Consider the following 11847-nt stretch of genomic DNA (forward strand, 5'->3'; position numbering starts at 1 on the left):
GGCACGTACCTGCGGGCGGGGGCTGGCTCTGCAGGACGAAGCCGGGGGGCTGCGGCTGCCCCAGGACGCTGCAGCCCCACAGGGCAGGCGGGGGGGGCTGCATCAGAGCGGGGGGGAGCGGGGGGCACCCTGTGCGGGGGGTGGTCCTGAAAGGGCACGGGGAAAGTGAGCATTACGGACACTCATACCCTACTAACTCATAAATAATGCCACTTTTCCTACTGAATTATTGAAGGGCAGAGACAGCTCCCGCTGTTGTTTGCAATGATGCAAAGAGCAGGTGAAGTCTCGAGCTGCCCCGCAGTAATTAACACTAACAACTTCACAGACACACCAGGCATTTTTACCTGCTTAGCAGGTTTTTTCCTGCTGGCTCTAAGGAGGTAAAGCACAAGGACAGTTTACTGTATCCGTATGTAACAGCAGGAACGTCACTGAAACAACAAAAGGCCAGAGAAAGATCTTTAAAATTGAGGAAACAAGAGAAGGCACTGACAGCCCTGCTGGGTGCAGGCAGGGCAGCAGCACGGCTGCAGTGTGCCCCGGCAGACTGGCAGCAGGGGGGGGATGAGAACACAGGGAATGCTGCTGTGGGAAAGGCATGTTGTTACCAGGGCACGCTGCTCACACCTTAGGGACCCACATCTCAAAAAACATTAAATCCAGAAGGAAAAGTGTCTCAGGAACCAGAACAAACTGCACAGTGAAACAGTTTATCTACATGCATGAGCTTCCTTCAAACCAGGTTCCATCTGAACAAGACCTGGGTTTGAACCAACAAGTTTGCTCTCAACAGCATTTGAACAGGAGGAATTTTAGAAAGAGATACAAAGAGCAACAGCTGTCCTCTACATCCAGCAACTGAAAGCATATACAGAACCTGAATAATACTTAGTAAGATCCAGTCTAGTGTATTTTACATCACATACAAGGCCCTAAGCACAGTACATTCCTCCACACTGAGCTCTATTTGACAGAAATCCACCCTCCTCCATCTCCATTCACTCCCTGCATTAACACCTCCAGGTGCAGAACAGTTGCTGAAGGCAGCTGAGCCACCCCATGCACCATCAGATGCTTTGATGAGATATTTCAAACTCTGTAGGGGACACCAATTACTTACATCAGACCTTGAGCTTGATTTTGACTTTCGCTTCCTGCTCTTTGTCTTCTTCTCATCATCTGTGGCAAGTTTTCCCTGATCTGAGAGCTCTCTTGGCTTTCTTTCTGGTTCCTGAGAGACAGGAGTGGTGGGCTCTTCCTCCTCCTCCTCCTCTGGAGGAAGGGGCAAGGGCTCAAGGTAGTAACTCCGTGGCTTGGGTTTGGTGTGTGTGTGGTGCAGGAGGAGATGCTGCTGCTCCTCATACTTGATCACTTTCCTGTCGACACGAACGGTCCCAAACCATGCCCAGGAGAGAGGAGCAGGATTTGTGTGACCTTCAAATAAATCCCAAGGGGACACCTTTTGTTTTGATGAAACCTGAAGACCCTGTTTCAGAATTAAAGTGAAGTTAGTATTTTCAGAAAGCTGAGCACTAGAGCAGACTACCTGCCTTTGTACATCATCGTTTGAGTCTGAAAAATCCAGGAAGGATTTTTATCTCTCCACAAAACACACCAAATGCACTGGTGGGATTTTAACATCTAAGGCTGCCACTAGATGAAATAAGTTATTTTTTGTACTATTTGCTTTTAGTTACAATAAAAACATCAAGTTTCACCTATCATATTTTTGAGGAAAACCAAGCATTGGCAATCTGAGAATACCTTTGCTAAAAGTTCACAGTCAAACCACACAAAATGCCTGTCCAGTCTGCAGAATAAAAAGCTCTATCCTTCTCTTTTCAATTAAAACAACAAAACACATCCCTTCATATTCCCCCAAAATTCAAAGCAACTAATACACTTCCTCCCTCTGCCTCTTCTCCTCTGTCTTTTGTCAGCAGGATCACTCTCCAGCCTCCTTCCAGGAACCACCAGGTCAGAAGGTTCCCAGGTCACACAAGCTCTCAAATGCAGGATTCTGCATGGAAAGCAATTACTTTTGTAAGAGCTTCTGCTCTTCAACTCGAAGTCACAAGTAATTTCCATTTTGGCACCTTCTGCAGAGTTGGCTGACACCAGCCAAGAGCCTACACTGCACAACTGAGGGAGCCCAGGTCAACATCCATGCCTTCAGCAGCCCCTGCTGCCCGTGGACTATGGATCTAACAGGAAGGGCAGTTGGCAAACACAGAGAGTGAACTGCAGACAAGCAGAAAGGGAAAGGTTACCCAGACTCCTGAATTTGTACAAGTGGCATAGAACTGTTTCCATCAAAGCTGCACATCTACCTAAAGCTCTGAGACCATCTGCAAGTACCAGAGCAGGGTGAGGGTGGGGATGGTGGGCTCCCATGGGTGCTGCTGGTGCCTGGCCCCTGTCCCAGGTTCTGCTGGAGCCCATGGGCCAGGCTTCAGCACCTCCTGCCTGCCCCTTGAAACCCACCCCAGCCTGAGGCCCTTCACATGGATCATGCAAACAGCAACTGCACAATATTTGGAGCAGAAATAGATTTGACACCAAAAACTGGTAATTTGTAACTGGCTTAGACGGTATTACTGGACCAGCCCAACGTTCCTCACCTTGGGCATCCCTGCTCCCAGAAAGCCTGTACCTGTTCCAAAGGGACTGCACTGCTGTGGCTGGAGCTCCAGGAGTGACTGGGAGCACCTCAGAAAGCTGGAGGGCAGCACAACACTCGGTGCTGCACGTGAAGGCACGTGCTGGACCTGCTGGCTTGAACTTCCTGTGCTTCAAAAACCATGCGGAAAGCTGAGGTGAGAGCAAACATTTACTCTTGCCTGTTTCTTATCAATGGAGTCAAATCCTGCAATTTTGTTGCCCTTGGTGTCGCTCAGGGATCCCATGGGCTCACAGGTGATGATCTCACATGCCTGCTTGGGCAGTGGCAGCAGCTCGGACCCTGTCGATGCTTTCAGAGCACTTGTCCCCCAGCTCCTGCAGAATAAGGACATGGATCCATCAGAGAGGGGGGAAAAAGGAAGAGAAACATTGCACTGCTTTCACTATTAGAAAACGTCCAGTCTCTGGATGAATCATTTCCTTGTACTTTTACTAAATTTAAAGCAGTGGCTTTGCCAGGTTTTTTTGTTTTCTTTCCCTCAGAACGTACGTTATCTTTCCAACTCTTGTTCCAACAGATAGTAGAGAACATGTCATACAAATTTAGCATCTCAAACATGAACAAAAGGAACTCTCTTGCAGGGTCCCTGATGTTAATATACTATCAAGAAAATACCAGAAGTCTCTCTTCCCACCCCCACATTCCTGTATTTTTATTTCTTTTTTTCCTCCTTGTTACCACTCGTGCTGTTTCAGTCTATCCTGTTTCTCCAAGAGGCCTCCCCAGACACTAGAAATGACAGGAGCAAAGACGAGCACAGAACACCATTCAAAAGACAGACTGAACTTACTTTTAGCTTATTCACTAAGTTCATGTAAGCCCTTTTGTTCTCCTCAGGCCCTCCCTGGGACATGTTGGACAGGTCGCAGGCCAGTGTCCCGTTGATGAGGACACCCAGCATATCCAGCACGGTTGTGAACAGCTCGCTGGGAGCAAAGACAAGAGGTGCCTGAGGAACAGCCCATCGCCAAGAGATGCCAGGACAGGGACTGATGGCAAAGGCCCCGGAAGTGGCTCTGCAGACCAGCCAGGTTCTCAGGGCACCCTGCACCCCCCACACCGCCCAGCTTGCCTGCCTAAGCCCAGTGTGAAGCTGCAGGTGGGCAGGTGAGCTCCTGCACCCCCTGCATTAGAGCCCCAGCTCAGAGCCACAGCCAGCACAGGCTGTGACAGTCCCTGGGAATCCCAGGCTAAGGTCCGTGCTGGTGGGAGCAGTGTCAGCAGCAGCTCCAGAGCTTCCCACACCAGGAGCTCCCAGACAAGGCCATCACCAAGCACATGCAGTAACAGGGTGATAGTAAAACAAACGTAACAATAGCATACGTGCAGCCTGAACTCAAAAGCATGAAGGGCATGAATCAGACCCCTGAAATGGCACAGACGTACTTGTTGGTCTGCGTATCAACAGTTCCTGAAGTGATGATCTGGAGGAGCAGCAGTGCCCAGTCCGTGGTCCCCTGGGTACTCCTCTGCATGGTGTCAAACATGCCACCCACCTGCAGCACAGCAGATGGAAGGCTCAGCACACAGGCTGCTGCTAAACACAACTGCTGTCCAGTCCCACGAGCTCTTGTGTGCTGAATGCCACCTCCAATGCTGACTTTAAATCCCTTTTCCTCCCCATCCCATGATCCCAGCAAAAAGCTCCTCCTAAGAAGCAGCTGCAGAAAATGCTTAAAGCTTATTTCAGGGTTTCATCTTGCTCAGTAAATACAGAGACTGTTTCAATTCTCAGTACCTGCTTTCGGCTCCCAAGCCTTGCTGAGTTCATATAAGATTCCTCCCTGAACTCCATACGAGGTTTATGGTTTACAAAAGGATAAAACCTCCCTGCTTTCATAATAAACCAAATGTTTCCCACGTCAGGAGTTTCCCCACCCACAACAAAGTGCATGTCTCCATGCCAGGCAGCGGCAGGTCACAGCTGCTTCACTCTAAGTGCAGTCACAGCAACCCCAGAGCTTGTCACAGCTGGCTCAGGTCCCCTTGGCCTGGACCAGGAGCAGCATCAGGCTCTGCTTGTAATTTTTGTAACATCAGGAAAACCAACCAGTCTCTCTTACCAAGTTGAGATGAAGTTGTAGGGCTCCGTGCGTCACTGGCCAAGCTTTGACATCGTCCTGGTACCGCCCCTCCCTCCAGTTGCTAAGGATCTAAGAAAAAGCATTTGATTAAGGTTGTTTTCTTCCTGCGAAGAAATGTTCTCCCTTTGAAGTTAAAGTATTTGTGACCATTACCTATAAGGAATCAAAAAGGCTTGTTAACCTTTTTATCCTCATGCCTGTTTAAGGTTTAGAGGAGACCAAGCAAACTAGTGGGGAACCTGGACCAGCTGCACTTCAGGGGAGAAGCCATCCAGCAAAAGGAAAGGCCAAGCAGGAGTAACATCAGGGTAAAAACCATCAAAGGAATGAGTTTAACTAGGATGTGGACCCACATCACAGCCTGGACCTGAGCTGAGAGGCAGTGTGAGAAAATAGGGTCCCTACAAGTATCAATTCCCACTGTCACAGGAATTCAGAGGAACTGGAGACAGAAAAATGGAAACATGCAGCCTCTACCCTGGGCACGGTGCATGTTCATTTGGAAGACAATCTTAAGGGGCAGTTGTGGGCTAGAATATGATCCAAAGGGGAGCAGGAAGCCTGGAGCAGAATCAACAGAGGCTGTGAGTGAGCACAAGGCATCCAAAGGAAGAGCTGGAGGCAGTGGGCTGTTTGGGAGTAGCAATATCACTTTTTAAAATATGAAAACCTCTTTATCTGTGCCAACTGGAGGAGATGAAGGGCTTTCCTAAAGAAGAAAAGTTGCAAATTTATAAAAACTGTTTATGATCAAGCTGGACACTGAGAAGATTGTTCTTGTCAGGACAAACATATTTTCTTGTTTTTCCCAGACAGAACTGAAAACAAACTCAAGTTCATGATACATCCCTGTGACAGTTCTAGAAAAAAAGATGTATTCCCTATCAAATAGGAACAAACACCTCCCCCTCCTCCCTTCCTTGGACTCTTCCTTTTGCCATCCCATCGCACTGTATTTTTCCAGGTTTTACACCATCGTACACACATAAAACTGATGACACATAAAACATCTAACAAAGGGTACCCACGGTTATGTGCTTGTTTTACCTGATTAACCTGATTCTGCAGTGATGTTAGAAGCCCTTCCCGCTGCTCATCCTGTCCCTTAAGGCAAGTGAGCACCAATGAGAGGAAAGGCTGCTGACTCAGGAGGGACATGCTGCAAGAGAGGCACACAGCACCAGGCAATTAGGAAAGGTGCGTTGGTTCTGCCCATCCTCACTCCCTTCCTTGTTTTGTCTACTCTTTTTTCCTGGAAGTGGCATTGCCTGCATATGTATCTCTTGCTGTTTTAGCAAATTAAAGCCCTGCCAGAGGAATTAAAAGGACACAGCACATCAGAGCACCAGCCAGGATAAACACACCGACGATGCACATCACGACTGCTCCGGGCACGGAATGACCAAGCGTCCCAGGGATGCTTGAAGGCCTCATTCAAACAGAACCTGTTATTTTAAGGGTACTTTGATTAACCAGGGATATAATTTTAATGGAGATTAGGCAGCTGAAGGTTCTAATCCATGTTAGTGATCTGAAGCAAATCCCAAATTTCCTCCCCAGGCACAGATGAGAATGACAGCTGCCGGGATTCCGGGACAATTCCAGCCGAGTGCCAGTCCCTCGAGGGGCAGCTGAGCCTGGAGATGGGCCATGCCAGGGCAAGGGCTTACAGACTGCTTCATTGTGGGGTTTTTTTAGGTTAATGTGTATCCATTGTAAACATAATGTTAAGACAAAGTGAAAGAACGACACAAAGAAAAGTCCCAGATGAACTGGGAGGGTCCAGCACAGCAGCCAGGCAGGGGCAGGCTGCAGCTGTGATGGAAAGACAAAAAAGAAAACTTCCAGCCTTACAGGAAGAATAAGACAGGTGGAAGAGGCTGAGAAATAGCAGTAGATTTAAAAGGCTCCATAAAATTTAAGTCAATATCAATACATGCAACCCAGGTTTACGGGAGTGCCACAAATTGGTGAAGCCCAGTTATTGGTCCCACAGTCAGGGAAAGCTCCAGGCACCAACCAAGGGTGAGCAGCAAGATGCAAGGGCAAGAAACTCATGGTGGGACCATATACAACAACCAAACATCATCAGCCTTTAAGAAGCGATTTGTTTTCTCAAACTGTACATTGGAAGAGCTCCACAAAAAGAAAGCTCGTTGGTATGTGAAGCAAGGAGACCCTGTTGTGTGTAATATTCAGTGTCATTTCTAGCCTAACTGTAAGAAAGTACAACCAAAAAAAAAATAAATTATAGACACTGTGAAAGAACATTTTACTAAAAGAAAATCAATAATCATTAAGTCATCAAAATTCTCATGCACTTGGAAAGGTAGAGATTCCCATGCCAGGAACAGTGACATGCCAGCTATGGGATCTGAATGGCAAGAAAAATGCTACTTTTTCTACTGCCACAGAAGGGAGGAGACACCAGGTGCTCCAACTGTTCCTCAGTCTGTAACGTTTCCCACCACCAAGCTGCAGAACAGCCACTGGAAGGTTTATTACAAAGGTTTCACATTTACTCCTCTGAAACCAATTATATTTCTTCAAACTAAATGAAACCTGAACCCTGTCTGGGCTGGATAACTTTTTTGCTGCACAGAAGTGAACCACTGAGGTATAGTGGCTGAGATCCAGGCCCTGGTCTGCTCCTCCTTCAAAAGCACCTTTCAGCTCTGTGCACAGGGATCCCCCAAGGCCATACCTTTTTTGTTTCTGTCTATCTCTTTCCTTCTTAGAAGATGACCCCAAATGCTGCCCTTTCTCCAGCTCCTCTCCCGCAGCTTTCAAGATCCTACCTTGCACAGAGGTGGGCAGTTTTGCAATCAGGGGGGCACCAGCCACACTCCTCTCTGCTCAGAGGAGCTGCAAGTAGAACAAACGTGCTTCAGCCAAAACATCCCTGTAGCTCTGCAACCAGTATTAGCTGTTATAAGACTGAACTGCTTCAATAAAGCAGTTGACACAATGCATCTGGAATAACTACTGTGGACTGAGCAGTCACAACTTCTGTTTCCAGAAAAACACAAGAATATCAACAATATTTACTGTTACATGAAGGTAAATTGAAGCGACCTTCAGGTCACTCCTTTCTGTGCACTCCTGTTTCACGTGCAAGAGTCTAGGCAATCTACACATAATTAAGCATCACGTTGGCTAAAATAATTTAAAAGGTGCTACAAAAAAAAAAATACCTTAGGAATGGCTTTTTACCATTCTGTCTTGTATTACTTGTGTCAGCATTTCCAACAGAGTTTGGGCTGAAGAGGCCTATAGCAGAGTTAGAGGAGTTATTGTTCAGCTCAGCGGATTGCTGCAACACCTCTATTGTCGCCTTTGCAATATTATCCAACAAGCTGTTCATTTCAGCCACAGACCCAGAACCCTACAGTAAAACATAAGTAAACTAGCACATTTGTGGTATGTTTGCTCACCGACTACGTTAAAATTTAACATTCTTTTTTGCATTCAGTATTTAGAGAGGAAAGTTTTAAGACACTCACAGGCTCCTTCGTGCACTGTTTGATCATCAGCTGCAGCTCCAACCAAGACTGACTGAGAGTCCACTGATCCAAGTTCTAGGTGAGAAGCAACATTAAAACACAGGGTCAGCACTTTACAAGTCTGGAGGAGAAAGTCAGTCTCATCGTTGAATACTGTACAGGCACAAGCCCCTCTTACAAGCAGATCATCACAGACACGGCTCTTTTCAGCAGGCTAATGACATCCCAAAGTATCTGACCCGTTAAAGAATGTTTGTTAACTTCCACATGTTTGCAGCTGACATTGTTACTCAATACTTCTAACTGTGCAACTCTCCAGGATAAAAATCTTAGTCTCTGCATAATGTGAGTTTAGTTAAATGTGAACACTGAAAATGTAATTTGCTTTTTCCTAGGCAGTGACATTAACCCACGGCATCGCCGCAGTGGCCGTGCTCAACACAGACATTGCCGTGTTTGCATTTAGCACAAGGCCATCTTGACACAACTGAAGTGAAGGCAGCAGCCAAGATTGTTATTTTGCAGGACTCTGATCCCTATTTGTCCTGGTCCAGATACTTCTGACTTGATTCTTCACAGATCTACTAAAAAAACATTGTACATTAAGAAAGGAAGTGTCCTAATGCTGCTGAATTTGAAGAAATGATCAGTTTGGAACCATCCATGAAGGCATCTGAGCCTTTCCCAGGGAGCAGGAGTGTCCTTCACCACAGAGCCCTGCTGCAGCAGTTGGCACCTGCACCCAAGGAGCCAAGAGCAGCTCCCTTGCCAGGGGCTCCCTCAGGGCTGGCAGCAATGCCAGCAGTGCTGAGCCTGCTGCACCCGCCTGCTGCCTCCCCAGCTGCGGAGCCAGGAGACTCCAGATGTCACACTCTAAAAGCTTCACCGCCGAGGCTGGGGACCCGAGCACACCCCATCTTTAAAGGAGAGGGCAGTGTCTGACTGCAGCAGGACCGGGCAGTGTCTGACTGCAGCAGGACGGGCCCGCCGGGTCCCTGCGTGGTGCTGAGTTACCTGCAGGATGTGCTTGACGCGCTGCCTGTGAGGGCTGTCACCCTCGCTGCACTCCTTGACACCGTGCGGGTAGCAGATCAGGTGAAGGAGCTTCTGTGCTTGCTTGTTTGAAAGAACAGGATCCAAAATAAGATCTTTGTCTGTGCACAGCCTCTTGGGTTCTTTTAAGCAGTGCTCTCCAACCCACTCCTGTAAGTGATCACGTAACAGGCTCACCAGGAGTGTCAAGGCAATAGTAACTTCTGGTGAGCTAAACAGAAAAGGGATTTTTCCACATGCAAAACCTGAAGTGAACTATATAGTTCATAGAATATGTGAGATCAGAAATGTCTTCTGTCATTCAGTACCACCTGAAAGTGTAAGACTGTTAGCAGGTCTTCCAAAGTTCATTTCTTCTATACTTTGAAAGCAACTTTGCAATAAACCAAAAGCTGCTACAAAAGCACTCTGAGCAGACAGCTGATGGAGCAGGTCCTGCTGTCTTCTCAAAGTTTTCTCAAGGAAAATCTCACCCATTCTGACAAGGTGAAATGCTAATAACCAACCAAAGCCATTTCCCCCCCAGTAGGGCGCTGCTCAGTGCAGCAATTGCCCAAACCAGGAAACCCGGTCAGAGCTCGGACCCTGAGTTATCTCAACAGCCATTTTGCACCAGAAGGTATGTTCCCCTTTCCAAACACACCACCACTGCTTCTCCACACAAAGACAGAGCAGAGTTCCAGGTTACCTGCTGGCAGATTGTTCTGAGCACGTATCTCGCATACTCACTTAAACTCGCGGTTTCCATGGAAACAGCTTTTCCACAGGACTTCCAAGTGTGAGAGGAACCCCAGATTTCATCCTCACTGCACCCATCTCACAAGCCTCTCCTCTGGAAGTCTTCACTCTTCAAGGAGCTGCTGCCCATCTCGGCGTCACCTGCACAGCAGAAGCACAGGAGCAGGGGTTGAGCTTCGCCCCGGCCCCTGTCCCCAGGGCCACCCCCGGGGGACATCTCTGGGAGGCAGCTGCTGCCAGGAGGGCAGCCCTGGGACTGGACGTCACCGTGGCCAAAGCTCCCCTTGCTCCACTTTGCACAGAAGCAGGAGAGGGTTTATACAAATCCAGCAGAAACAGAATTCCCGTGTGCTCGACAGGAAGAGGAACATGAGTGGGTGGGATTGCTTTGGCAGCTAAGGAAGGGTTGGGTTGCTTGCTCTTCTAAGGTGTCCCTTGCCAAATCATCACCCTTACTTTGATTTATTAACAGCCCATGGATTAAGAGACAAGTTTTGAGCAGTGCCCCCTTAGCCCACCTTGCTATGAACTTCTGAGGAAGAGGGACTGCTCTTCCATGAAGAAGGGCAGAGCAGGCAGAGGGAGCCTGGCTGACACCAGGGAGCCCCTCTGCTCTGCAAGGTGCTGGCACAGCTCCACATCACACAGCACAATTTGAAAATAATTTATGCAGGGTGCCAAAAAGTGACATTTCCAAACATAACATCTTAGGTACAAGAGGAGATGTGCTTCATCAAAGGTACAAATAAACTGTGTGCCTGGACTTTCCTTCCTACCACCCTGCACCAGACCCCACCCAAAGCACATTCCTGCACAGAGATGAAACAACAAACATCCACAATACACACCATTAATGAAGAAAAATAGCAAATCTCAGCACTCTGAAGAGTAAGAGAGCATAGACAAGGCCCCTAAACATATTTCAAACTCCCTCTCAAATCCATGAGTCCATCCCATAGCTACGCCTTGAACATCTCTCCCAATATAGCCACATCATTGAGGATCACAGGGTTTTTGAGACAGTTCTGACACATGGGTCAATAAAGGCCAATGGGGATATAAATAGCTGGAGGTATATGTACCTCTGTGAGTATGTCCACATCTGGAAGATCTTGTTTGTTTAACCAGACATTTACTTAGCTCCAAAAATACACCACAGGTCACAAGAGCTTTGGCTGAACTTAAGCCAACAAGGCTGTGAGGCAGTTACTTGCTTGGGAAAACAAACTTGTCTCTCACAGAAAGCTGCTGAGCAGGGGTTCTTCTGTAACTTCCACAAGGACAGACACACAGGACTTGTGGTAAAACACAGAAAAAAGTGGGGAAAACACTATCTGGGACCATATTTCCTCCCTGTATTTGAGAGGGACTTGAATTTGAAGCATCCTGAGATTTGGTGGTGGGGGTAAGGGTCAAAACAGGAAAAAGTCACATCTGCTCCAAGGCTCCTCTGCTGGGGATGACTTACCAGGGAAAACTCTTTCCTGACCCGTGGGGGGGTTGCTACTCACATGCTACAGAGGCATGGAGCAGCCACACTTTTTCCCTATCATCAGGTTTTCCTTTCCCAGGAGCATTCCCAGGGAAGTGAAGCAGCACGATCTGATTTTTGCCCGAACACAAAGACAAAACCATTACACGTGACTCTGTATAATCTTACCAAGCATCAAAATTGCTTTCAAGACTGCAAATACAGCTCCCACTTCTGTGCTGTTGTGAGCAGCAGCCAAGAGGTGACGGTCGCAAGAGGAACGAATTCCAGGAAATAATTTCCCTAGGGAAA

General features: G+C 47.7%; 1 protein-coding gene across 1 annotated transcript in view; it reads right to left on the reverse strand.

Annotated features, from left to right (window-relative positions):
- MED12L (mediator complex subunit 12-like) overlaps positions 1-11847 on the reverse strand; it is a 109235-nt gene that overhangs the window by 8248 nt on the left and 89140 nt on the right. Inside the window, 15 exon segments of the mRNA XM_010004741.1 lie at positions 10-129; positions 1099-1489; positions 2844-2958; positions 2960-3000; positions 3477-3612; positions 4073-4182; positions 4750-4839; positions 5818-5929; positions 7475-7607; positions 7610-7635; positions 7965-8155; positions 8274-8348; positions 9288-9476; positions 10015-10205; positions 11725-11838. Of these exon segments, the coding sequence (XP_010003043.1) occupies positions 10-129; positions 1099-1489; positions 2844-2958; positions 2960-3000; positions 3477-3612; positions 4073-4182; positions 4750-4839; positions 5818-5929; positions 7475-7607; positions 7610-7635; positions 7965-8155; positions 8274-8348; positions 9288-9476; positions 10015-10205; positions 11725-11838 (2034 nt within the window).

Source organism: Chaetura pelagica, unplaced genomic scaffold, assembly GCF_000747805.2.
Source record: "Chaetura pelagica isolate M959 unplaced genomic scaffold, ChaPel_1.0 scaffold829, whole genome shotgun sequence".
NCBI classification, from domain to species: Eukaryota; Metazoa; Chordata; class Aves; order Apodiformes; family Apodidae; genus Chaetura; species Chaetura pelagica.